At 52.2% G+C, this 27,327-nt stretch overlaps 8 protein-coding genes across 8 annotated transcripts; 7 read left to right on the forward strand and 1 right to left on the reverse strand.

The window, feature by feature from the left end:
• Nucleotides 1-17: 17 nt before the first annotated feature.
• CKM354_000448100 (tRNA splicing endonuclease subunit SEN34) lies at nt 18-1,004 on the reverse strand (the record flags this gene model as incomplete). The annotated part of the gene is made up of 1 exon (XM_044799718.1): nt 18-1,004. The coding sequence occupies one exon, from the start codon at nt 1,002-1,004 to the stop codon at nt 18-20; it is 987 nt and encodes a 328-aa protein (XP_044655653.1).
• A 2,866-nt stretch (nt 1,005-3,870) lies between these two features.
• On the forward strand, nt 3,871-5,731 carry CKM354_000448200 (uncharacterized protein; the record flags this gene model as incomplete). Its single annotated transcript, XM_044799719.1, has 3 exons — nt 3,871-5,022; nt 5,075-5,370; nt 5,485-5,731. The coding sequence occupies 3 exons, from the start codon at nt 3,871-3,873 to the stop codon at nt 5,729-5,731; spliced, it is 1,695 nt and encodes a 564-aa protein (XP_044655654.1).
• Nucleotides 5,732-8,180: 2,449 nt separating this feature from the next.
• On the forward strand, nt 8,181-9,602 carry CKM354_000448300 (uncharacterized protein; the record flags this gene model as incomplete). The annotated part of the gene is made up of 1 exon (XM_044799720.1): nt 8,181-9,602. One exon carries the CDS (start codon nt 8,181-8,183, stop codon nt 9,600-9,602), a length of 1,422 nt encoding a protein of 473 aa, XP_044655655.1.
• A 536-nt stretch (nt 9,603-10,138) lies between these two features.
• Nucleotides 10,139-11,728, forward strand: CKM354_000448400 (uncharacterized protein; the record flags this gene model as incomplete). Its single annotated transcript, XM_044799721.1, has 2 exons — nt 10,139-10,436; nt 10,497-11,728. The coding sequence occupies 2 exons, from the start codon at nt 10,139-10,141 to the stop codon at nt 11,726-11,728; spliced, it is 1,530 nt and encodes a 509-aa protein (XP_044655656.1).
• An 899-nt stretch (nt 11,729-12,627) lies between these two features.
• On the forward strand, nt 12,628-13,534 carry CKM354_000448500 (uncharacterized protein; the record flags this gene model as incomplete). The annotated part of the gene is made up of 4 exons (XM_044799722.1): nt 12,628-12,793; nt 12,844-13,017; nt 13,086-13,360; nt 13,487-13,534. 4 exons carry the CDS (start codon nt 12,628-12,630, stop codon nt 13,532-13,534), a joined length of 663 nt encoding a protein of 220 aa, XP_044655657.1.
• A 2,917-nt stretch (nt 13,535-16,451) lies between these two features.
• CKM354_000448600 (uncharacterized protein) lies at nt 16,452-17,104 on the forward strand (the record flags this gene model as incomplete). Its single annotated transcript, XM_044799723.1, has 4 exons — nt 16,452-16,758; nt 16,812-16,877; nt 16,941-16,990; nt 17,045-17,104. The coding sequence occupies 4 exons, from the start codon at nt 16,452-16,454 to the stop codon at nt 17,102-17,104; spliced, it is 483 nt and encodes a 160-aa protein (XP_044655658.1).
• A 779-nt stretch (nt 17,105-17,883) lies between these two features.
• On the forward strand, nt 17,884-19,116 carry CKM354_000448700 (uncharacterized protein; the record flags this gene model as incomplete). Its single annotated transcript, XM_044799724.1, has 1 exon — nt 17,884-19,116. The coding sequence occupies one exon, from the start codon at nt 17,884-17,886 to the stop codon at nt 19,114-19,116; it is 1,233 nt and encodes a 410-aa protein (XP_044655659.1).
• A 632-nt stretch (nt 19,117-19,748) lies between these two features.
• On the forward strand, nt 19,749-20,732 carry CKM354_000448800 (uncharacterized protein; the record flags this gene model as incomplete). The annotated part of the gene is made up of 1 exon (XM_044799725.1): nt 19,749-20,732. The coding sequence occupies one exon, from the start codon at nt 19,749-19,751 to the stop codon at nt 20,730-20,732; it is 984 nt and encodes a 327-aa protein (XP_044655660.1).
• Between the last annotated feature and the right edge of the window lie 6,595 nt (nt 20,733-27,327).

Genomic DNA, 27,327 nt, shown 5'->3' on the forward strand with positions numbered 1-27,327 from the left:
GTAATTGTATTCTGGTTCTACATGCCAGCCCATTCGATGCCGAAAGCCCGAATGCTTCTGTCTGTATCTTCCTGGCCGGGCTTCTGTTCTTCGCCACCGACGAGGAAGCCTTTCTTGACACCTGTGCCCAGACGACCGCCTCCGACCAAGTCAATCAAGCTGAACTCTTGGTCCCAATCCATACCATTGCACAAAAAGTGCGAGTGGAAACGAAGAGGGTCGCCAGGATAAGCCATGTACTGACAGCCAAAGCGCAGACCCGGTGCCATGAAGTACCCATTCTGATGCAAGTGTTTGTACAGAGGATAAGACGTTGGCACCTCTGGCAGCTCGATGTCCCCTGTTTTCTGAAAGTGAAGAGGAGGTCGTGAAGTCGTTGGTGTGACACCATATGGCTCGTATGCGACAGCCGAGCTCGCAACAGACTGAGTGCGTGTTACATTGGCCGTGCCTTCGGACGCGTTAGCCGGCGCACCAAACAACGACTCATCCTCGTCGAGAGCTTCGGCAGCAGTCTCTACCTTCGGCGCCTTCTTCTTGCGACTAGTGCCAGGAGTGAACATGTCCTCTGGAATATCATTCCAGTTCTCAGTGTTGTTCTGTATCTTGGACAATGCAGCCTTCTTCCTGTCGTCACTCCTCTTGCTCGCGTCTACCGCTGCAGCTTGTCCTTGCTTTCGCAATGCCGCCTGGTATGCTCGCCTCTCTTCCTCACTCAGCCCGTTGCCCAGGAAGTTGCGCTTGTGTTCAGCAGTGTCGTCCACAATGTACGCGACATTCTTTTCGACTAGCAGCCGAGCCTCTTCTGGCATCAACTCCAGAGGCAAGCCCAGGAACACATTCTGCTGCGAGGCTTGAGGCAGTGTGCCCATCAGCACACCACTGATGTTGTGCTCTCTGCGCAGATACGTGACGTGATTGGCATCGTACAGCACAAATCGATGTGCGAGCTTGAAGATGGGAATCGGCTCGGTGACCGTTGAGGCGGTGTCCGCGGCAGACATATTGTGAAATATCTGGAAATCTGAACACTAGTCAGCTTCTGGTTCAATGTATTCATACTGGAGTAGTGAAACTCGCAAGCTGCAGTGAATATCATAAAGAGCATAGCATTTTTTTTCTCGTCAATAGCGTGTAGCTTCAGGGGATTGACAGATTGTAAAAAGTGTCTAATCATGTGGAACAGTGATGATGAAGAGGTGAAGACACGTACCTGGTAACTCGCAGCCCGTACCACGCAGGTCGAGCTCGTTGTTGGTTTTTCAGCTCATGATGTTGATGCAGGACGGAATGAGCAAGCGTGGGCGGCTGTCGAATTCTGCTGAGGCAGGCACGAGGCGCGACCACGGACCCACTTTTCGCTTGGCACTTGCGGACTCCAATTTTCTCTCCTCCGAGCTCCCTGAACTTCACCTTCACAACAACAACATCAACTCCGCCGCCTGACGATGGCTGCGCCTCCGGTTGACCCTGGATGAACCGAAGCGCGTCGCTGAGGCGATGAACTCAGCTCTTCACATTTCCGAGCCCCGGCTGCCCGCGTTGGCTGCGAGGCGACTAATACCCATCTGCCGCCCGCGAAGCTGGAATTGAGCTCCAAGATGCAAGTGAGGCACATTGCACAGGCACAATTATGCTTCTGCTGAAGTTTTCCGAGTGAGTCCTCACCTCCACTCCTGCTCCCTTCACCTGATGAATTCTTCACAATTATGTTCCGGTGATCCTCATGATCCAAGAACAAAACATGCATCACCATCTGATCTTCCTCCCAATGGTCTTCTTGCAGCACACATCACGACTATGTCGAGCTTGACTAACAAGAAACAGCGCAAATGTTCTTTGCGCCAGGCATCTGGCAAAATTCGCGACCCTCTCGCGGCAAAGGATGCGCTTCGCGACACATCCGCCGGCCACAAGGTACGTCAGCTTTCTCTCTCCGTCACACACGCTTCTATGATGAATGGTTTCTTTCAGTTCTGCTTCCGAACTATCATGTCGATAATAAACCATCTTACCAAACCTTGTCTGATCTAAGCGATCTCACTCTCTGCGTTCATCGTCAATTTCAGCATGGCCACATTCTGACTTCGCTCACAGCAAGCCTCACTGCACCCTCTACCCTGCGTGACGAGCTTCGTCGCACGCACGACGTCGCATGCACCTGCTACGCGACCAAGGTAAGCTTCAGCAGTCTTTCCTACACCTCCCACTGCAAAGATGACACCTAGTCTATCCATTCAACGAACTTGGTGTAGCCAAGTCTGCCGAGTCGTCCTCCCTATACCGTACCAACATAGCTTCGGCCAACTTGGGAGGATCGGTTGTGGAGTTGTGGCAGCGGGTGAGGCTTCGGCCGAGCTCGCCACCGCGTGATATGACTTCAGAGCATCAGACCGTGTCATTCGTCTTGGGTGACATTGGCGAGATGCCGGCAGGCGGGCATGCGTAAAACCGGCTTTTCTGAGTCCTTTCGTGATGCAACATTCACTTACCTCACTACGTTGTAGCTCAACTGCTGACATTCGATCAGCTCAGTAATCCGGAGAAAGTGCCACAGCTCGTGCGCAGCTTCGAGCCGTCCCTCGACAGCTTTGACGAAGAGCACACCACGATCAATCTCGGTGTTGATGACCTAATCAATCTGATCTCGACGCCGGAGGGCCAAAGCGACCGCTCAACTCCTGGATGGCATATCGCAAATACTACAGCAGAGTGCTCGCACCACACACTCAGAAAGCGATCTCCGGCTGCCTGGCTCAGTTGTGGAAAGCAGATCTTTTCACGGCAATTGGCTTTTGGTTGATGGGTCTGTGAAAGCGACCAACGTCCCAGGCCAACTCGATGCGAACAACTAGCTCTACAATGTGCTTGTTGGCGAGCAGCTCAACTTCGGCACCAACACATCGTCGTATGAGACCACTGCTCCTCAGTTGGTGACCTTCGATGATGCTGAGCTCGACATCAGTGCTTTCGGCGAGCCATGGGCGTCGCTCAACATCCCGTATCAGCAGCCACACAGTCATGGCTGGGGTATCGGAGCCACGGCCGTCCGGGAGGCGGTACGTAATGCTAAGCTCCGCGCTTCTCGAAAGCGACAACACAGTCGAACAAGTGCATGGGCAGCTGTTCAGTACAATGATTAAACCTTTTGATGCATCATTTCTTTTCGCCTTTTCGTCTGATCTTCAAACTTCCCACGTGTCTGTCACCTGAAAGCGCGAGACGGCTGGGCGGCTGTGGCGTGCACGATGATCGGCCTGCAGGCCGCGTGTCTCTAAAATTGTCCAGCCCGAATTCCAACCACAGAGTGACTCGAGCTGGGCGTGCTATTCTTCATTGAAGGTGCTGTGGGTGTCCGACGTGATGTAGATAGCCATAGCACGCGCAATGTCCGTCTCATGCAACTTGAAACGTTCAGCCAGTGGTGTACGAGAAACTCGACAGGGGTCCGTAGTTAGAGTTCGTCTCCCGCGCTTCTCCCTTAGAATAATCGCTGCGCAAGCAGACACGACACCTCAATCTCCACCTCCGCAACACCTTCGCAACCTCAACACATCTCGTCACTCGCTCGCCGTACACTGCCTTGCTACGAACACCCTGCTGTCCTTGCCCGCCACGTACCTGCGCGGTGGTCGAGTAGCGAGCACCGACGACACGTTTCAGCGCGAGTGGGAATAAATCGCCGGCCGATCGAACGAACCAGGGAGCGAACACCAAAGGAGACGCCCATAACAATTCGTCCGACCTCCTCACGCAACCTCTTCAGCCATCTACAGCCCCTCCCCCAACGATATCACGAACCACAACCACGCCATCGTGGCTACGGGGCCTCGAGCTGGCTTCGCATAAGCTCCACAGCTCGCCGGCCACATGTTGCCCATATATACCAAGTCGGATCATCACGAGAAGATGAATCGACATCCCTTCGGCAATGGCCAGCCCAAAGGCTCTGGTGCATATCCCATAGGCGGCGGTGGGCGAAGAGGGAGCGCCTTCAATATCAGGCCTGACAAGTACGACAAATACCAGCCGCGATCAATACGGGGAAGGAGGCGCAAAGCAGCAATGCGGGTCGGCGGAGGAGTAACATTGTTCTTCCTTCTACTCACATTCCTCTTCCCATCATTACGACCGGCAGGACTCTTCGGTGGACTGGGGCTGGCAATCTGGGGCGGCGGAGAAGAGTTCAACATTGAGACAGTGCGATACTACGACTTGGCCAACGTTGGCGGCACATCAAAAGGTTGGGAAAGAGAAGAGCGAATCCTGCTCTGTGCTCCTCTACGAGATGCAGCGCCGCACATGCCCATGTTCTTCTCGCATCTGCGGAACCTGACATACCCGCACCACCTCATCGACCTGGCATTCCTGGTCGGAGACAGCAAGGATAACACTTTGAACATCCTTTCGGATATGCTGGCGGAACTGCAAGCAAGCGATGAGCCCAAGATGGCATTTGGCGAGATTTCCGTCATCGAGAAGGATTTCGGACAAAAAGTCAACCAAGATGTGGAGAGCCGACACGGCTTCGCAGCGCAGGCCAGCCGGAGAAAGAGCATGGCGCAGGCACGCAATTGGCTCCTTTCTGCTGCACTACGGCCCACACACAGCTGGGTGTACTGGCGAGATGTTGATGTCGAGACGGCACCGTTCACGATTTTGGAGGATTTGATGAGACATAACAAAGATGTCATTGTGCCGAATGTGTGGAGACCTCTGCCAGATTGGCTGGGAGGAGAACAGCCATACGATTTGAACAGCTGGCAGGAGTCGGAGACTGCTTTGGCACTTGCGGATACGCTGGACGAAGATGCCGTGATTGTCGAGGGGTATGCAGAGTATGCGACCTGGAGACCTCATTTGGCATATCTTCGAGACCCATATGGCGACCCGGACATGGAGATGGAGATTGACGGTGTGGGAGGTGTCTCTATTCTGGCGAAAGCAAAGGTCTTCAGAAGTGGTGTCCATTTCCCGGCGTTCTCCTTCGAGAAGCATGCGGAGACGGAAGGCTTTGGCAAGGTGAGTTTGAAACACGCGGGACAAACTGTGGAACATGCTAACTTTGCTCTAGATGGCCAAGCGAATGGGCTACTCCGTAGTCGGCCTGCCACATTACACCATTTGGCATTTGTACGAGCCCTCAGTAGACGACATCCGACACATGGAAGAGATGGAACAAGAGCGAAAACAGCGAGAACAAGAAGAGAAAGAGAAGCAGGAACGCCTTGATAAGATCAACAGCCAGTTTGAGGTGGGCTCGTCGCAGTGGGAGAAGGACAAGGAAGCCATTCAAGGCGCGACAAAAGAAGCAGCAGCGAAAGAACAGGCCGTCTTAGAGGCGAAGCAGAAAGCGAAAGCCGACGAAGTGTAAGTGAAAAATGGAGAACGATCAAAATGTTGAGAGAGGCGAGAGAGTTGACGTTGTTATGATTACGTGTGAGCAGGGGCAGGAAGTTCGCTAACAAGTTCGCCTTGCAACAGAAGCAAAGAGCCGAAGACGAAGAAGGAGCAGAGTCATGACGATAAGGACGCAAAGGACTCTTCATCAGAGGTAAAGCAGAATCCTTCTCCTCAACAAAAAGCCGATGGCCAGCCGGCAAAGCACCCCGAAGAGGCCAAACGACAAAAATCAGCAAAGGATTCTGAAGGCGACAAACCTGTCGCCAAAGCGGATCCACCGAAGGACGAGACGGAAGCGGATATGCCGAAGAAGCCTGCGCAACGATGAGGTTGATCCTTTCAGCAATACCGTTTTGACTGATACCATATCCTCTTGTTTCCCCGGAACGCGCTCTGCTACGTCGACCAGTGAGATACGGCGCGAACGCCATATCTACTTTGATCCGTGCTTAGGCTTGCGTTCTGCGCATTCGGTTTTTGTTGTACTCATCTTCTCTTCTTTGCTTTGCAAAAGAGCTTCCTGTTGTCGCGGCGAGAATGTTTGATTCTGACTCGAGCTCTTTTGCATTCTGTTCTGCAGGTTGAAAAGGATACTTCCGATCACGAGGAAACTCCTTCATCGTCCAAGCATCGGAACACGGGAAAGAGTGACAAGGGCCAGAGGCCTCCTTCATCGCAGCAGAAGCAGAAGCCAAAGTCGAAGGAGAAGGAAAGGGACAGGCCGCCGCAACAGCGTGGGTCTTCGACCAAGAAATCCGAGCAAGACTCTGGAAGAGTCGTTAGTGCTGGAGAAGAGGAGGCTGGCAACGGAGATGACTCGACGAAGTTCAAGCAAGAAGTCCGCGATCTATCTCCAATGAAGCGGAAGTCGATGCAAAATGCGGGAGTGGGTTTGATTGGTGACCGGAAGGCTGCCGCTTTTGAGAGCACGATTCAGAGGCATTTGCAGAAGGGTAAGGGCGGAACGAGATAGACTGCCTCGACTCACCGACATGGCATGGAGCAGTTGAAGTGCTGCAATTTGGCAGCTGGTCGTTGGACGCGGTGTACCAGCAATGTTATCACAAAGCGGGGGTGTTCTGATTGACGCTGTTCATTCTGGTGAGGAGCATATTTTGATTGCTTGCATCATATTCTGGGGGCGTTTCTGGGCGCGCGAAGATAGCGTGGATGACCAACAAAAATAGAGCTTCAGGAGAACAAGGAGGCAGGAAAGGATCAAGGATATTGACTGTCCACGATCCGCTGTAGCAATATGTATCATTTGACATGGAAATGTTCCAACAACACGCCTGCTCTTCTACACTCATGTTTGGTCATGGTTTGTTGGCGTTACGGAAGGCACTGATGGGTGTTTGGAGGCAGGTACGGCCGCAGTTCAAACATAACATCTCGTGGCAAGAATCCGTCTCCTCCGCCAGCACAGCATCTTAGACATCTTCGAGGTAAGCGAACCTCGTGCAGGCCAATGCTTTTGAAGAGCGATGTCTTGATGCTAACACTGAGAAGGCAGGTTGGCGAGTCCGAATCACATATAAGAAATTGGAAAGAACACTCTCCGGATTCCAGCTGAGACGCACCAGAGACTGGCTTTGTAGAGTGGTGTGTCTTGATTCTTCGATCAGACTCGCGGCGACGCCTTTCAGGAACCCCCGTTGTTTCCTTTCAGGATGGTCTTCGTAAATCATCAAGCATCGTGGACCTCCATTGAATACCTTTGAGCTGGTTTCCAAGGTCAAGCGTTGTGGATGGGTTCGAAAGATTGGTTTGCGCAATGCTACATTTATTTTCTAGGCTCGGTGGAGTCCTGGCGTGCTTCGGTCATTATGGAGATGAGCAATATCCATATTGCACTCCGCACCTTTGAAGTCGGGAGGAGGTGGGAACGCCCTGTCTCATCGAGCTGGTGCTGGAAGAATACTGTTTGGCCACGAAAGACACAGCAAACCATTACAGGCCTCAAAAACTGCCAAGGTACATGTTCCCTGCTTTGACTTCTGGTTTGATTTTGCCGGCCAGTGCTTCTTTACTGAGTAAGCATGCTAAATGGCTGCTGTATCTCAGACTTAACGCATTACTGCCGATCGTGCAAAACCACCTTTTCTCCAGGCAAGTTGTCCGACTGCGAAGATCCTAGTGGTGGATTTCTCAACCATCGCTCGTCATGACGGCCAGATGAACAGAATTAGTCAGATGGAACTCTCATGTCGAGAACTTCTGCTGAGCTTCAAAGACTTCCCGGGACGAGCGAAGCCGTAGGGTGTATGGCGAACGACGAGCACGAGCATCCCATCACGCGCAACGAGTGATCGATGCTCCGCCAATCTGGACCTTCTCACCGAGATGCATTATGGGTCCGCACAAGTAGAACGAACGTACAATGCGATACTACTGATCCGATCTCTTTGTTCCTGGACAGACTGTGCTTTGTCTTGATCTTGGTGAAGGGAAACTGGGGAAATTCCGGATTTGGCTATTCACCTGGAGCATCTCCATAAACAAAGAACACGTCATCGCAGCAATGCCGCGATTCACTACTCGAGCTTCGCTTTGCCTTTATAAACAAAAATTTGACATAGCACTCGGTCGTTCGATTCCATTGTTGGTAAGCGGCAACCAGCGACCACTGCAAATATACGAACCGCCAGCCACATGAACACCAGCGACACGAGCGACGTTACGACCGAAGCGAGCTCAGTATTACCCGCTACCCAGTCTTTCGTTGCACTCGAGTCCCTACTCAAAGAATCCTTCGCTCGCGAATAACAAACACCAATATGCCGAGACCGACCTGGCAGATCGAAGAGAGACGCACACTTTTCGTTCTCAAAGTCGTCCTGGACCTCAGCGACGAAGAAGCTCATGATCTAATGGGCCGTATCTTCGGTGAGACATGGCGCAATGCTACTGATCCACCACGCAAGAAATACGGAGTCAATGACCTTCGAGACGAAGTCAAGTTTCGTTGGTCTGCTGGGAAGCGACACCACCACTGGAATACGATCGATCCGGAGGATGGACCCAGCGACGAAGAACAGACCGCACAAACAAACACTCTCAGCGCGATTGTCTCGGCGGCACAGCACACGAACCAGGCCAACTGGCTCCTGACCAACGACAAGGGCACCATGACGAGGCAATTGAGTGTCATCCCAATTCCAGACGCGGCAAGCCGACCACAATATCAGCGAGATCCGGCGACATTTGATTCAAACTTCTATGGCAGCGAACGCAAAGCTCCCAAACGCAAGCAGGAGAATGCGGAAAGTGGGCCCAGGAAACAGCCCCCAACTAGCAAACAGCCTACCACGCAGCACTCTGATTCCAACGCGACTACGAGCATGGCAGAGTTCACTCCGAAACGGAGTACCGAGTCAACGGCCGACATGAGACGCCCAAATCCTCTCGAAAGCTGGACAGGCTGGCATGTCGACATGGTCCACGAAAACTGGTATCTAGAGAGGCGACAACAGCTCGAGTTGGGAGCTGAGATTTCGAGCAGCGAAGTGCCCAAGTACATCTTCGAGGACTGTGGAACACGGCAATTTGGTGGCCAGCTGGTTCGCATCTATAACCCTTCCAGTACAATCAAATTCGAAGACGCGCTGGTTTGTCCAAGTGCAGTGTGCGATCAATGCACTGGCCTCAACAACTTGGAAGATAAACGGATCGCAGACCTGGTACCTGGAGTTGAGGTCGCAGATGGGCCTACCAAAGGGTTGTCATTCGTACACAGGAAGCGAGATGTCAGAGTGGCAATTGGTGGATCAGGACAGCTTGTGTTCAACCAGGCGAAGGATGTGGAGTATCAACCACTCGTTCTCCCTGAGCGGACGAAGCTATACAAGGTACGCTGCATGGTCAGGACGAAGAAGAGGGATGAAGTCATGGAAAGAGACGTCAAGGTTCTTGGATGCGTGCCTGAGCATTGTGAGGTCTGCAACCCAGAGCTAGCGCACGCACGGGAAGCTGAGAAGGCGAAGAGTGCTGAAAAAGCTGCCAGAGTGCAAGATGAGGTTGAAGGCGCATATGAAGAAGACGAAGAAACGCCGGACAATGCGGAGGAGCATGGAGACGTTGACATTGAGGAGCCAGCTAAGAGCGACTCTGATGACAGTGATTACGGCGAGCCATTGCGAAAGAAGCGCCGTGGTAAAGCGAAGAAGATACCGCGAAAGATGGTATTCGCTGGTAGATAAAGCTCTTGCGGCCTGTTCTGGCCAGGTTATTCATGAATGAACGAATACAGTTCTTACTCACGCGTTGATCTTGCCTATCTGACTGCACCCAGAAATAGATCCACATGTCGCCTTGGGCACGATCATCTCAACCTTGGCCATCTTATATTTGTCATATCTTGTCCCCTGAGCAGTTGCTTCGAAAGGCCCATTGTCTTGATCCTGTTGTGCTGGCCTCAGAATGAGTGACAAACATCTGCAGGTCTCAATACTTTGTTCAATGATTTATGTGGCAGCAAACATTTTGCTGCAGGCATTGTGGTCATATCTCATGTGTAGCCAGGCTGATTGAAATGTTCCAGTTTCTCTGCTCAGCCCCTGAATTTCAATACTCGTCGAACATCACCCTAATACATGCTTTTATGAAACTTCTATCTACGCAATTTACCACAGGGTACTGGATACAAGGCTATCAGCACTGCAGTGAGTACTCAAGCAGTGTAGTGGATCAGTGAACAGACCATCTCGGGCGGCCCGTCGAAAACTCTGTCGAGTGAATGGCCACTCCATCGACACAGAAGGCCGGCTTGCCGACCAGATCATCTCTGCCACTCGACCTCGACAACTCCAACTCAAAAGATCAGAATACTGCCTTGATCACCGCTCTACAAGCGCTAGACATCATGGGAGGGCCCACTTGGAAGATTGAGGAGCGCCGCGATTTGCTGCGCATGCGCACCGACTACGACTTGACCGATGAACAAGTCCATGATCTGATTGGCCGTATCTACGGCGAGGCCTGGCGCAACAGCAGTCCACAGCGCAAGAAATACACAGTCAAAGACATTCGAGACGGTGAGATTTTCAACAGTGTTCAGGGTTCGAGTCCGTCGTACTAACATATTGTACCAATAGAAATCAGTTCCCGTTGGAAGGCTGGCCACCGTCATGGCCACTACGAGACTATCGATCCAGAGGGTGGTGTATATGATGCCAATGAGACATACGAGCGTGCACAATCCGATCAGCGCATTCGCAATGCTGCTCACCGGACTGGCGGCTCGAACTGGCTGCGCGAGGATGGACAAGGAGCATTGGCAACGCCGAACATGCCAATACCTCTGTTCCCAAACCCCACCCCATACCGACGTGATCCAGAGTCCTTTGCTGCTGCCTTTACTGCTGATCAAGCTCGAAAGAAAGGACAGAGAGCCGCGCAATCTGCAGCAGTCTCACCAGGTCAGAGGTCGAATACCACCGGTCGTCTTCGTCGAGCTGCCACATTAGCATCATCTACCACTCCAGCCGCCTCTTCGCAGTCTACCACTGCAGCTGGACCCAGCACACGAAGAGCTGCGCGAAACACAGCAACCTCTTTGCCTTTGAGTCAGCCTGCCCAGTCCACCGTGCAACCAGCGCCGAGCACTTCCACGCGGCCCGGCCGTACTCCCAAAGTGCGTGCCTCTCCAAAGCTCGAAATGATCCACAGCCAAGACATGGACATCGAAAATGACCGACTGACGCTACCGTCCGATCGAACTGTCAAGACAATCGATAAGTCTCTGGCGATCTATAAGCACGGCGGTGAACTCGACCGCGTCTGGAATCCTCGTCGGCAACGCTTCGACGATCTGATCCGCTGCGATGGCGACGTGTGCAACAAATGCAACGACTGTGGGAGATCTGGCGGTCTGGCGATCAAGATCAGGCGTAGCCCTACTGATGGTTTGCCTTTCGTGCACCTTGGCCTCAATAGCATCCAGAATGGCAATGGAGAGTACATCTTCAGCCATACTGGGGCTCCATCGCCAAGTGAGTTCACAGTGCCGCCTCATAGGCACACCACTGAGGTTGAGATATGGTGCAGGAGTGGAGGAGAGGACATGCGGGTGACCGTTCTCGGTTGTGTGGCTGAGCGCTGTGCCATTTGCAGTCCAGCTACCTTCGAGCGCGATGGTGGGGACATAAACTACCATAAAGATGGCGGGTTTTACGGCGAGAACGAAGTGGCTGAGTCTGACGAGGAGGAGAGTGACTGGACCGATACTGACGAAGACGAGGCTGATGGGTCGCTTGACGAGCCCGGGAATGAGGACATCGACGACGGAACCAGTGTGGCGGACGAGAATGAAATGGCTATCGAGTAGGATAATTAGACATGATACCAATGATCATTAACGCAGTACTTCCGTCTCTAATCGTGGCGGAATTGCTAAGATCGTTGAATCGAGAGCAACGGACGCAATGAGGAACATACGTAGGAATGATCATGCGACATTTGTGTCGGGCCCAGGTCTGGGTAGAATGATAGATTGACATCAGCGAAGCGCTTGAATTGTGTGAACCAGGGTAAAGAGTGCGCTGGATCCTCTCGAAGTTCTTATCGTGATTGCTGGATGCCCTGGACGCTCTAGATTCCTTGGATCCTCTAGAGGTCCTGGATGCCCCAGATGTCTTGCATGGCTTGGATGCTTTGAATGCCGTAGACGCGCATGTTTTGAAAAGTACGCTACCGATTCATGCCTGCACAGGACCGGAGGGTCGTTTGACTCTTGACAATGCCAGTGCCTTGCCGATGTTTCTGTTTGTTTGATGCTGAAAACCAATTGCCCACGGGGTAACTTGAGAGCGATGCCATATCTTCGTTGCGCGTTCCCCGCTTTCAGACATCATACAAATTTGTTGCGAAGTCGAGCCAATCACCCTGGCACGTCTTTTTTAGACATCGTTCAAATCTTACGTTTCCAAGCGTTGTTGACCACGAAGGCCTGTTCCACATAGCGTGAGGCTCGCCAGCTGCTGCAAGCAACCATTGAAACGATCTATTGTGTATTTATAGTCTCGTAGCGGCTACGCGGACTCGAGATCGATAGCTTGACGTTCTTGACCGGATCTGCTGGGGTGAATGCACAACTCTCGCGCGGCCTTCGTTTTTTGCCGGCGACGAGATGGACCAGCTTGACCACGGACACAACTCTTCAACTGCATTTCCTCGGCATCAACACGCTCGTTCATCGTTCATCCGCAAGTCACCGTCACCATCACCATGGGTCGACCAGCCTGGCAAATTGAGGAGCGCCGCGACAATCTGTGCATGCACACCGAAACAGATCTCGACAAAGTCCAGATCCACGACCTCATGGGCCGGATCTATGGTGAGATCTGGCACAATTCGGACTGGAGGAAGTACACAGTGAAGGACATACATGATGGTAAGGACAGCTTTGGCTCCTGGATGGATGCCTCGGCTGACTGATTGCAGAGATCATGTCCCGCTGGAAGAAGGGTCATCGACACAACCACTACCGTACCATTGATCGAGAGAGTGGCGTGCACGATGCTGAAGAGACGAGAGCGCGCAACGACACAAGGAACCGTGTCACCGCTGCGGCGGCTCAGACTTGCAGAAATAACTGGTTGAGAGAAAACAATAACGGTGTCTTGCCATCATCGCATGCTCCCTTGTTTTGAACCCAGTTGCGGTGCCATATGTCCGTGACCCAGGCAAATTCGATGCGGCATTTGGGAGAATCATCGGAATCAGGCTGCCATCCATTGCAACAGGAGGTGGTAGAGCCTCATCTGAAACGGCTTCTGCTGGATTATCGACTCCAGCAAGACCGATACGCAAGCGAAAGGCTCCAGCTACCAGCTCCCATGCGACACCAAAGCGACCGGAGACTGTCCGCAGCACGGCAATTGAGGACGATGCAAGCACAGAAGCTGGCAACGATGATAGCTCGGAATCGATGATTGAAGAGGGGTCAGTTGACGAGGATGTGAGTGGGGAGCCAGAGCACGTACGGGCAGGAGGAAACGACTGGTGATCTCTTCTGGGCGGAGACGAAGGAGAGCGGCCACATGAGCCATTCGCGGCCGAGAAGCCGACTGACGGGCTTTCGGAGGAGAATCCACCGGCTACAACGGATGCCAGGCCGTGTGACAGAGGATAATGACGTGACATTGGTGCACTTGCCCATCGTTCACACTGCTTCCTATGAAATGAAGGTCCAAGACACAGCCAGAGCGCGCTCGGTGCAGCATTCGCAGCACTTAGTATTGGCAGGGCATCTGAGACTGCCCAATCAACACTGTAGTCCCATTTGCAACAGTCGTACGGTGGTTCGACCGTTAGTTCCCGGACCAGTTCCTGAAAATGGTCTTCCTTCGATCATATGGTCGGCAGTAACCTCCTCGTAGCGGACTTCTACACGGCCCGGATCAGAGCAGCATGCTGACTACCTTGTGATCGACTTTTCGCACGAGATCGCGGATATACACGAGCAAGGCTGACAATTTTTGGACTTGCCTTCCGTGTGGAATCTGGGAAGCTGAAGTGTGTCTATTGTTGTATGTTGGACTTGGGTCACTATTTAATACTTGACAGGGAAGTAGCGCTAACGACATCTTGGATCAGCGAATTTCACCCCTTCCCTTTACGCAGGCAGGGGTCTGGGCTAGGCCCTCCCCGACTCAACTGAGCTTTGCTTTCAGGCAGTCTCTCGGTCGGCGAGCTACAAGGAACACGACTTGGCGATTGTTGGATCACTAATATTTCCAGGTCAACACATGCCTCCCGTGGTATTGCATGGGTCGTGAAGTTTGATGCCAAGTCTTGTTCATGGGACAGCACGCGACAGAAGCAACGCCGACAAACCTTCTCAGCGGGACCTCGGTAGTTCTACTGGCAGACCCTAGAACATGGGGCGCATGGCATGGTCGCCGTGCGTCACGAGGACCAACTCCCATGGAAAGGCACTGACTTCAAGCTTGCCTGGCCAACTCGGCCGAAGCTGCCTTCTGCATACGAGACACTCTGAATAGAGTCGATCCCACGAGATTCTAAAGGACAGGGGCTGGTGAATCACGTCGTGCACGCCGCCCGGGCAATCTGATAAGACTATCGTGACGCTCATCTTTGCTGGGTAGCAGGTGCACTCCCTGTCCAACTTTACTCTGGCCTCATAACCTGTACGCATGAGGTGTCAAGGTAAGGGAAAACATGAAAGAAAGAAGGGCTAGCCACTCCAAACGGTGTTGTTCTCGCTATGCATGCGCTCATTACTTGGCTCTCGACGGCAGACACTGGATCTAATGTGCCGCTGTGAGTGACTAACAGTATCGATACTCCATTCGAGTCCCCATAGATGACAGTGACTAGGTAATGCGGGATAGCAAAGGATGTTGTGATACGGGAGATTGGTACCGCATGTAGTGGCAATGCGATGTAAACATTTTGCAGTCCCTTCACAACAGGTTTTGACTGATTACATTTGATCCAAGTGACGAATAGCGATAGTGGCCAATTTTCCGCGCAACCAGAGCAATGCTTGATAACCTGCCGGCATCGATCAAGCCGAGCAATATCTGTTGGCACTGGGGAAAGGCTTTAATTTTTTCCATCTAGCCATGCGATCAACTGCCGAATGAGGCGCCTTTAGCATGAATCTCAACCTCTGATTATAATAAACCACGTTCGAATTACAATCAGCGTTTATTTTGATTACGATTGAGTCTGAGATGATCATCAAAGTAATGAAGTATTAACAATATTAATCTACAAGAGAAAAGTACGTCTGTTCCTACCGTCTTAGGCTGCAAATTGCGTCTCTATCTCCTCGTTACCTCCGCTGCTTTGCGCCTCCGCCGCTGTCTGCATCTGCTACTACAAAACCTACCCCTCGTTACCTTTGCCTACGACTACTGGTGGACGCCATCGATAAGAGCTTTTACGCTGTCAAAGTAATTAAATGCTGATTCTACGAATTACAGCATGTTGATTTGATTAAAGTTCTCATGTCATGACCATCACAGCGGTTTAATGTAAATAATCAAACGCCGAAGTCTGTGGTCTGCAGGCGCTCATCGGTCTTTGCTTCGGACAAGAGAGGAGAGAATGGTCCGACGCGAGATCCTTCGCTATCAGGGATATTCAGCCTAATGCTCAAGTGCTCTGTATAGTGCGACTACAGCCGCTCAGTGGAGAAAATCCATTGACTAAATAGCGCAACTCGGAGACCCGTCAGATGACCAAAGCCGTGTACCGGTCGAGCCTTGCACCAACAGGACCTGACGCAGAAACCCGTTGCTTGTCAAAATTCGCCCATCAAGTGTTTCCCTTCAATGGTGTTTCTTTCGTACAAGTACCGAAGGAATGTTAGCCGAACGCTGTCCTGACCATGTCTCCCAGATGCATAACTCTAAACAGACAGTACAAAGCATGGAGATGGACAAGTCACGGACAAGCAGAGAGGCTGTGAAGACCATCAGTACCCGAAAGAACTTATTTCGAATGCTCCTCGACCAATAAAATGTGGCGGAAGCAAGAGCCAGAAGCGTGACAAAAGTGAAGTGATCTCTGGGATTCCCCACTGAACAAGGCAACCCCATGGGGAAACTAGCATCTGCAAAGTGTATACATTAGCAAATCGGCTTGCAAGAGGCGGAGAGTTTGCTCCGCGTTGTTGGCCCACCATGTGTGGTTTTAGTGCAGGAAGGGCAGGACTTTCGGTCTATAGCACTGTTTTCTACCCTGAAGTTGCAGATACTCCTCACTTTGTCCCTGCCAGCTCCCACGATGTAGCAATGTATCGTGTACAGCATTCATCCTACCTTAGCCCCGCACAGTGCTCATGTTCGACCGCGCCCGCTGGCCGAATCGTCACCGTAGATGGAAAAAGGGTTCCAATGTTGCAGAGAAGAGTCGTACCTTCGCGTTGCATCTGTCCCCGTTGCTTGCTGCTCCAGACGATGTAAGGTTGACTTCAAATTATCCTCTCAGGGTCGTGGAGCTATAAATTAGGCCACGACTTCCTCCCTCGACCGTGGTTTTCTTGAATCATCTGTCGACGCTTGCCGCACATTTCCATCATGCACTTCCGTGCTTACCTCGTGATCACTTGCCTTGCACTTTGCACTGGCGCAGCCGTCTTGGACGCTCAGATCGTCCATGTGAAGAACGGTGTCTCCGGAAAGCTCAACGATCGCGCGGGTAGTGGAGTAGCCGATGACTCGCTTGGAATGTACGAGAAGCATGCCGCGACAGGGGCTTTCCTAGCAAGGTCCGAAGACGCCCTCCAAAGGCTGGATGAAGTCGATATCGAAATGAAGAAGCCAGACCCAAAGCAAACCGACGCAAATGTGCCTGGGCTTTGCTGCGGCTGGGGTAGAGCCATTAGTGTGTCGTACCAAGGGTCATTAATATATGCCTCGAGACTGACCACTCAATAGACTGCGGGCGTCAATTTTTGTACGCATTCGCTGATTGTGCAACGGCTGCCGAAACAAAGGGAAAGGGTCAGTCTCCTTTCGACCCTCGCTTCCGGTGCCCGAGAGTTCCTTTCGCTGATATTGTGATAGCCATAATCACGGTGTGTTCTGCTGACATCGCCGCCTTTGGGGGCAATTGGGTACGAGAGATAGGCGCGTCCGTATCACTTGCAATGCTAATATTCGAGAAACAGAACACTTGCAAATGGTGCATTTGCCAGTGCCATAAGACGAGTCGTCCTTGCGGGAACTAGCAAGAATGGACGTTTGCGATAGTGATACGAGATAATCTGGCTGAGGGAAAACTTTTTCAGAGCGTGACAGAGAGAACGAAAAGGACAGGTTGATCTTGGCCGTAGCAGTTCAACACTGCAATTTGTTTGTCGCTTGATTCCAGCAATGTATCTGCTATGTTCAGTAATGGATGTCGTGCACGAGACACGATCATTAGCGCCAATGGTTCTTTACTAATTTCGCCTCGAATGGCGGGCCGGCAAACGCACAATGCGGCCGCACCATTCAACAAAGCATGTGAAAGCTCGACAATGTTGAGGCAAGCCGTGAATTGACTGCTAGTGTATAAGTGCTCAGTGAGCGAGAATCACGGATCCTTGGTGCGATTCTGGATGCACTCATGTAGCCTCCCGCTGTCCTTGTTGCCAAAGAAAGGAAAGCAGATAGGAGCAATGCAACATGTCTTTCGTCGCTGGCTGGAGAAATTGAGGTCACTGAGGTGATGTCGTTGTACAGGGTCTGTGTGAGCCTCAGGATGGAGATGCGTATCCAGAGTCAATGTAAAGTGGCAGTTTGTCGTGCTCGTGCGCGGATGGAAGGAGGGAGGCTGGCAACAACCCTGTCCAGCAAGTGAAGTTGAACGCCAAGAAACGGTTGCTCAATTCCCTGCACCTCATCAGATTGGGCTTCTGCAGCTTTTCTCCCATCACCACAACGAACCACCCACAGCAACATGATTCGACCCAAAGGCAAGCTCGATAAACAAGTTCTAGACAACACTTAAGCGCGCCGCGCAGAAATGAAGCAATTCAGCGACGTTTCCGAGCATGGCGACAAATGCCGCACGGACAGTTTCATATGTCAGCCAACAGAACGTGGAGTCGCATCGACACAATACAGCCTGACTCAAGATGATGTACAACTCGAAAACCACGCAGCTGAAAGGCAGTCGACTACAGGAATCGACCTGCACCTGGCAGGAATTGACCCTCCCATAGGCCAGCTGCCACCTGGTTGGAACTCCTTCCACGATTCCAGCACCAAGAAAGATTACTATGTCAGTCCGACGGGGCATGTGCAATGGCAACATCCGCTACAAGGCCCGCCGCCGCCTCCACTTCCACAGGTCAGCGGATCAGAAGTTGATCGATCATCTATTGAAGCATCCTCAGCGATACATAATGAGGAGGCCCAATTGTTGCCGCCGCCCACGAGTCACAGCAAACGCAAGCGGAATGCAGACGAGATCGAGGAGATCTCAGCTCGTCTAACGATACTCCGTGAAAGTCTAGAAGATAGCCGGAGCTTTCGTACTCCAGAGCAAACGTCTGGCACTCAAGTTCAACCTCCGAGTAGCTCGAACGCATCTGCCTTGCCAGCAACGAGCAACAACGGGAATGAAGAACGACCTCTAGCTGGAGACACAGACTCGCAGTCGGATCCCCACGTTCGCGATATGCTAACCAATTTGGCCGGGCTTGTCGATGACGATGGCGAGGGAACTGACAAGCGGCGCGAAACACCACGCATCGAGGAAGCAGAGAACGAAGAAGCTTCAGATGACGATGACGAAAGTACCGTCATAATCGTTGAGCGCGAAAAGCCTCTTGAGAACAAGGAACAGGAAAAGAAGAGTAGGCAGCAAGGACACCGCGGAGAGACCAGGAGGCAAATGCGCAAACGGCTACGCAAAGAGAGGAAATTGGCAAGAACCCCAGCCGAGAATGAAGCTCTTAGGCAGAACCGCATCCAACATCGCAAGAAGAAGAAGGAGGCCAAGGCCCATGCGGAAATGCTTGAGAGATTCGTCAATGACCAAGAAGTGGACAAACTGGCAAAGGCCGCGGCTGAAGCCAAAACCAAAAACAAGGACGAAGATCTGAGGAAGAAGCGCCGTCAAGAGCAAAAGGAGAAGGAAGAGATGAAATTGATGATCGCGGCGTCACAAAAGGAAACTCTAAGACAGAAGCGTATCCAAGAGCGCGGCGAGAGGAGATTGGCAAGGGCCGAGGTCAATTGGCAGGCGGAATGAAGGTGGAAGAGGGCTCAAGGTAAAGAGTAACTGTATTCTGATGTGCGGTTGGTGCAAGTTCTGCGCTGGATAGACAACAGCTTGCCAGCGTGAGATGAGTGGTAGCATTCAGCGCACTGGAGAGGATGACCATGATCGGAAATCCAAACAGCCAGCGAGCTACCATGGCAGCTTTGGGCGATGTTTGGCGACTAAGCGATATTGCTGGCATCTTCCAACGTTTATTGGCAATGGGAGTGTCATGCGGTTGGACACAGACAAGCTCTTCCTTCCTTGACTGGACCGCTCTTTCGCAGGCTGCAGTAGGAATGGTTCGTAGTTCTGAGACCATGTTCGGATAGATACTGCTCGAAGGATCTGTCTACTTTTGTGCTGCTCTAGATCCTTCCAATGCTTCACGCTCCTGGGCTTCGAGTCAACTACTGCGTGCGAGTCTCGTCTCGCAGTCCCGCTGGGCATCCCTCGAGCCACTCAGACACAGCTCGTGAACCGCAAGTCACTTTCGCGCGTGAAGTGAAGCGGTGCAGATCGTTCTACACGGTTCCCGAGCAGACAACGCCAAGGAATCCCACTCTTCCTTCTTTGGTCGGCTGTCACTCCTCGTGTTTTGATTCCAACAACAAAACCACAACATGGCCAAAGGCAAAGCAAAAGCTCGTACTGCACGCGCGAGTTGCCAGCGCTGTACGCAACTGCGCCTGTTCTGCGACGTTCCTGGTAGCTGCGCCGAGTGCCGCAAAAAAGGCTGCAACTGCAGTCCTGCAGGAAATGAAGTACCAGGAGGGCGCAACACTGCGATGAGTATTGACCCTCGGAATGAGTCTGGCGCAAGAGTCGAGTCACGCCGCTCGTCTCACCAGTCACAACCAATCGCTCCTCCACCTACAGGCCAGCTACCGCGAGGATGGCAGTGTTTCCACGACTCCAAGGCCGACAGAGACTACTATGTCAGTCCAACAGGACACATCCAGTGGTCACATCCTCTGCAGGGCCCACTCCCTCCTCCATTGCCGCAAACCTTCACTAATCAAGCTCGAGGATTTCCACTTGGAAGATCAGGAGTCGGAAACATGCAAAACGGCACATCCTATCCAACGCAAGACTACAAACGCAAGCGAGGGGAAGAAGACGCTGGGGATCTTCCAGCTCCTCTCAGAACACGTGCATATGGTCACGGAGGTAGCACAATCTCCCGTCCCGCAGCGCAAGGATTTCGCATCCCGCCTCGTATGCACACCAATGCGACTGCTGGTGTACCACCCAGCGCTCCTCGCAACATGAGACAGCCTCTATCGAGAGGTGAGTTCTTGGGCGGTTCTCGGTACACTGCAGCACCTGCGAGAGGCCGTCCGGGCGGCTTGCAGCGTGAGTCACGGGCCGTGACAAGCTTGCCATCCTACAGGAGCGGAGAAGGGATTCTGCCTTCTCAGGCGGCACATAATGGGGCAGGGGGGTCGCAAGAGATATTGGAACAGATACAAGCAAACGCACACGACGAGGCTGTCAAAACAGAGGAGGAAGGCGCCGCTGACGAGCAGGAGTTGGTGAAATCTGAGGAACCCGTGAGGGGAGAGGAGCCGCGCGATTTTGGCTTGAGGTCTCGCAGCAAGGACTGAAATGAGAGAGGCACTGTGGTCGAGAACTGAGCTCACTATTGAGTACTTGATGGAAGGTGTTACCTCCAGAATGGAGAACAGCCGAGTCTTTTAGTGAGACATGGCGATTGGTGCCGCACACTCCGAACGGAGACCTGGCATGCAATGAAACGGAGTTGGTTCGAGGCGCGAAGAGAGTCGGATTGAGAACAGTAGCAATTTTCACGTCCGCTAGCTAGACGTCCATCCCTCGTCAAATGGCAGACGTTCTCCACTCGATGAACTGTGGATCTGCCTTTCTCACGGAGTCGCAGGGCTGAGCTGTAGCATCTGGTGGACAGAGTGCGAGACTGGAAAATGTAGCCTGCCACTCGTTCGACAGTTCGCCATTCTGCCCATAGGGATGATAGGAACGCTGTGCTCCAGACACGCTTCGTAGTGGTAAGAGCTTTTGGGTTGCTCATTCAGAATCTTCTAGACAATGACTCGTGGAAAGATTCGATCGGTCACCCGCGTTCGCGATATCAGTGTTCTAATCCAAGTCCAAGACTAGACATAGCGTTTGTAAGGTCACTCCGCTCGATATCAATGTAGCGAGTTCTCAGGGGTTCCTTGGCTTTCTTCGGCGAATGGCAGGTGGACGCTCTCGTAGAAGTATGTTCACGCCGCATTGAATGCCCAAAAAGCAATAATTATCCTGACATCTGGCCTCGAATTCCACGCATCATTGTGCAAAGGAACTCTGATCACCAATGAGTTCGCCATCGGCTTTTGTAGTCTTATTGGCGTATATCCCCAAACTTTCAACCCCAAGGACTGCCTTCCATGGACTAAACCAAGCGCAAGCGCAACGAGAAGCACATTCAGACGCCTCCTGTTCCCCTGGGTCCACGAAGAAGTTGACACAGAAGGCAGCACGGCCGCCTCGGCTCCTCCAATGGCAACTGCTGCCGCGTAGCTCCGGTCCGCTGTCCACGCTTCCCTGCCCACGAGGCTACGAGCGATGTGCGCCAGCAGTTTGCGATTGATCATGCGTCAAGAGGAGTTCCCGATGTGTGAAGACAGTGGAAATATGGCCCCGTCTATTTCAGCCCATGCTGCTGATGGGACTAGCGAGACGCCTCCAGTACCATTCAAAAGGAGGCGCGAAGCATTGTCCGAAATGCATCACGGCGTTCCTGTTGTCAGTGAGCTTCGGCAGTCGCCAGCGAGGGTGAGTTTCATCACTCCAAGTGGGAGTTCCTCTCCATCTGCGGCAGACAGGCAAGTGGGAGGCTCGCGACCAAATGGCAAGGGGAGCGTCGGACGAAATGGGATTGGGTTTCCTGAACAGCAGGCGCTGCTGAGAGAGGGGCGTTCGTGCGCCTATAGCAGTTCGTCGTTGGCAGGATATCTTCCCTGCTCCAAGCCCTGTCGGACAGGTGTTGGGTAGGACGACACGCGGCGCGATTCTTTGGTCGTGAGCTGCCGCGGAAGGCCCATGATTCGAAAAACGGCAGGCTGCGCTCCCATCGAATGGATTGAAGGTCGCTTTCTCTCCTAGGTAGTGTTTTCTTTATCGCCCGTGTAGACCGTACTCAGGGTAGGTCCAGTGCCAGCTGCCAGCGCAAATTCGATCGGGCTTCGCCGTAGTTGGTTGCACCTCATAGCGTCATGTTCAGTGCATGAATCTTTGATGGGTGTCATGAGCTGATCTGCTTCCCACTCTTTGCGGGTCGTGTCCTCAAGGCAAGAGCCAATCGCCGGTATATTTAGCATAAAGCGCGCTACGCGGGAAGCCATATCATCGCTGCCATGCAATCGACGGGGGTGTAGCGCCTCACGTTTATAAGCTGCTAACAGCAATGCATCTGCACTGCTGAAACCCGCACAAGAAAGTTGCAACAGACCACCAAATTTTGTTGCCGTTTCAGGACCGTTCGTCCAGCAATCACAGGACCAAGAATTGGACTCCTTGAGTGCAAAATACCCAACACGAACCGCGTGTCCAACTACTTGGAATCTAGCACGGGATGCCATCGAGCGCATTATGAAGCATTGGTGCGCCATTTTCACTAGAATATCCCCGGGCTGTGCTTCAGGCCACGCAATCACGGCTACCGCGTTTTCGGCGAATATTTGTACGGGCTCCTGCTTGAGCTTGTAATGCAGTGGTACGTGCTGTTTTCCGGATTTCCAGGCCACAGATCTTATTCGACGTATCGCCTTTTTCACGGAACCAATCTGCATTCCGTCACAAATGTCAATACAGAGCCGGCCCCGTTGATCATGATAGATTGGGCATATCCCGCTTACATACATCCGCCATCTTATGGGAGCCGAAGATATCGGCCGGTCCAGATACTGCGGTGCCTTCAGACGCTCACGGAAGCTGTGTATGTCAAGTGTGGTTAACTTCAGGAGGTCTATGAGCTCCTCCACCAGGTGAAACCTCCAATCTCCAGTCCGCGGTAACAGACTGACTGCCAGATCCAAAAGAGAGATCTTATAATCGGGCACAGGTTTTCGGATGCCAGTCCTGTCCCAGTCGAAGATGCCTAGAATACCATAGACGCGATCGCGGACGTCCTCGCACGAAAATTGCCTCAGATCGCTCCAAAAGAACCCTGGGCTGCTAAAACTGGACTCGCGCCCAATATAGATCATGCCATTCAGGCGAAAAATCGTGTTCGAAATCCTTGGAATCACAAGAAAACTTTTGTTGAGGCTCTGGTCCTCAAATTCTGGGTCCCAACTTTTTAACCGCCATTGAAGCTCAACTATGTCATTCCAACCCAGCACCTCTTCCCCACACAATACAGCGAGTCGATCTCTGCCACTGTGCAGTTCTTGAATCACCCAAAGGCGAGAAAAGTACTCGCGTGCCGAAAATTTATTCCAATGCTTGGCGAGTTGACGCACTGCAGCGCGTCCTTGTGGCAATTTGAAGCGTGGTAGCATCTTCGATGAGTCAAATCCATCTTCGCCGTTTTTAACTTTTCGGAGCACAGCATCAGGATCCCGAGCAGCCTTACCAATCGCATAACTGGACTCATCACTTGGGCCTATGCATACCAGTACCTCCACAGCCTTCGCATAGATTTCTGCCATCATGCTCACTTGCGCAGTCTTCTCTGTCAGGTCATCTTGATTTATGCAGATGGAGTCTATCCATATGTAGGACTCAGGATAGTGTACCCTGGCTTGCCAAAGAGCGAAACGAGCGTTCTCTCGCACACGTTTCTGACGACCTTCGCGACACTCTGTTGTGGCCGGACCAGTGTAGAGTCTCGCACCGTATATACTGACGAAGGCGGCTGGATCTGGCAAGCCCCAAGTGTAGGAAATTGCTCGAAAGTCCGGTGCGTCTTCGAGCCTCCAAATAGATATGTCAAAGCAGATTCCATCTCCCGTGTCACCAGCATGTATCCAAAGTAGACGAATCTGGGAGCTTGCATTTTCCATAGGAGGAGGCGACCAGACATCTCGAGCTTGTTCATGCATCCTCAACTTCGTCAGAGAAGATGCCGGGTTTCTCGGCTCTGCTGCGCAAGAGTTGCAGAGGCAAAATGCTGCCATGTAGCTGTGTATTGAGCTGTCTTCTGCCACCTCACCGGTCGCATACTATTGAACTCAAATGCATGGTGTCGTCTGCACAGTGATGAGCTGCGGAGACAAGCGCGGCGATCGCCTGCGGGCTGGGAGGCCTGACCAACTAACATCGTACACTTCGCCACTTGGACCTCAGTGACCCTATGCCGGCGAAAGCATCAGAACGTTGATGCCAAATTTTCGGATCCTGCAAATATGCTTGCGATGAAGGTTGCCAGGTTGTGAAGTGCAAGGTGCTGCCGTGCTTCCCTGTTGTGCAAGAATCCGTCCCAGACATTTATGGCTTACTCATCGTGTCCTGTGCCAAGCTGGAACGTCTTCGCTCTTACCACATCGTTGACCTCGTCTTCCTGCTGTCCAACTAACATGCAGCATACTGCCAGGCGTGGTACTACGAGATTTCGGATCCGGACAACAGCACGGCGTTTTCCATTTATTCGGGCCGACCTGAAGATATCGACAGCTCATTACTTTTAGGGGCGACCTCGACTTGCTAGCGACGGCTAGACAAATGAGAGGCATGTGCAGTGATCAGTAATATGCCTTGGCGGTGATGATATGTAATCATCCGGCGAGTTCGTTGACCAACGCAGAACCTGCTCTCTCCCGGGTGACTTGACCATCACTTGTTCGGTAAGCTGGATCACTCTCGCGCTTACGGCAGACCATTGAAATGAAATATCCGCGTACGATGGTAAATGTACCGATTCACGCGGCTGGAATCTCCTCGGGGCGGCATTTTCAGCGGTCTGGACGCTTTGGAGTTGTAGAAAACCTGCGTGTATATAAACAGTCATAGGCAGATGCTTCAGTCATGGTATTCAAAGCAACACAACCTCTTTCCACTAAACCACCGCCGGCACAATGCTCAAATCACTTTACCTCGCACTTTGCCTCGCTGTGTGCGCATCCGCTTTAGAAGTCAGTCCACGAAAGCGTCCAAACTTCGATGCAAAGCACAGTACAGCTGACTCCCAGATTGCTAGGGCACTTGTGGCTCCAGTACCAGACCCGGAGCCGGCCTGGAGACCGTTTGTAGAGCTGGAGCTACAGTACAAGTTTGCGCGTCGGTGAGCAATTAGATGAAGCACCGGCAAACATCATAGTGTTGACATATAGTGAAGGTCAGTCAGTGTTGGGGCGAAGGCGAACGCTGCGTGACAGGGGCAATTACAGACACAGATGGTGCCACAAGGGCAGCTTGCTGTTCTCGTGGGGCAGCACGAGGTCGGCCAGGTTGCACGACTCCTGTGTAGTTCTTAGCACCAAGTGTAAATGATAATCGTATCAGGTTCCTTCTGTACGCCATCCCGCTACTTCTTCCGTGAGTTGTATTGCCAGTATTCCAAAGTTGGGACATACCCTCGAGATAGCAAAATGGTCTGCTCCTACTGTCAAGTGGTTGCCCGCAACGACTCCGCTGCTGTGCTGCTTTGCGATTGGGTCCAGAACAGTGGTGCTCTCAATAGTGGGATCCCGCATTGATGATGAGCTTTGCGAGTTGTTTCAATGGCCGGATAGTTATCGTATCGGTCGTGGAGGTCTCAGATAGCAACCGAGAGCCGATCTAGAGCATCTTAGTTGACAGTTCAGCAACACTACACAATTTGCCCGAAGCCCAGAAATTTTGCACTCGGCCAGAGGTATATCAATGCAAAAGCCGCCACCTTGACTGCTGGCTTTCATCACTCCACTATTTGCATTTATCATTCATCATGAAGCTCGGACTGTCAGTTGCAGCCGTACAATTTCTCCTAGCCGCCTTGGCTTGCGCAGAAGGCCAAGTCGAGACCTATGTACGGTCAACCCTTGTCGCCAGAGGGCACATAAGTCGATGAGCATTATCTAACTCTACGGTGGCATAGAATCAATGCACTACAAATGCAAATGCGGAAAACAAAGCTCTCTGGCCTCGTGGCTTCTGTGCAAGGAAGAGATCCGATGATCACACTATGATCGCTGGAGCTTCTTGCAATCCGGTAGGACAAATTCCTCGTCTGCCAATCACGTATGCATTATTTTGACGATGTCTGTGTTCAGGGCCATGAGTGTGTTGACCAGGACAATGGATGTATCTTCACATCTGCGACCGAGGCCAATTGTAGCAATTGATTTGATGATGGAGCGATGACCAGAAACTCCGGCAGCTGAAAGTAAGAATGCCTTGTCCGTCTTGGATCAACGGGACATAAAGTCTTGCGAGTGAAGTTGTAATCGAAGGGTGGCGATGAAGTGGGTAAGAGGCTTGCAAAGTAGAATACCATCGCCGAGGAGCTTCCGTGATTGATTTCTGGCCGACCCTAAGAATATTTAAAGCACGCTCTGCAGGAATGCAAGGTTCATGTTCAGTTCTTTGGGAGCGTCTGAGGAGGAAGGCCGAAGGAAATAGGATGGTCGCATACTATTCGTGCAAACAAAGTTCCTGTATGCAATTGTGCTACCACCTGCGGTCAGCTCTCCGCCAAATTGCTCACCAAGAATATTTTTCGCGCCGGGTCTACCACCAGAGATGTGCTTGCGGTGCAGAGTAGTGTCGCTGGACAACGGAAGTCAACAATGTGTGGCTCTTGCGCTCCCGGTGTCGTCCCATAACTTTCTGGCTTACTCACTCCCGAAGCCCGATGTCAAGACTGGACGTCCTTGCTGTGAGACACTTTTCGACTTAAGTTTCAGCTTTCGACGGAGCATACGTAAGTCACGAACCGGGCAAGTCACCGACGCCAATCTACGGACGTGAACGTCTTCTACGGGCCGTGCTAAGATCGTATCTCCTTTCCAGCCCCGAGTGGGCAGCCTTCGGATTCGGCGCGACCACCGGACCGTACCAATCCGAGGCTTTCATTTGTGCCTAGTGAGCTCCCCGTCTAACATTAGCGAGGGCTCGAAGTGGATAATATGGAGACCACCTAAGATTCGTCTTGGTCAAGGTCAATACAGAATCAGGAGACGAAGTCTGATTGCTGATTGCTGCAGTGTTGGACATCTTGAAGTCTGGTGGCCGAAGTAGGTACGAAGATGAACCATC

Source organism: Cercospora kikuchii (assembly GCF_019650295.1).
Source record: "Cercospora kikuchii DNA, contig_00003, whole genome shotgun sequence".
Lineage (NCBI taxonomy): Eukaryota > Fungi > Ascomycota > Dothideomycetes > Mycosphaerellales > Mycosphaerellaceae > Cercospora > Cercospora kikuchii.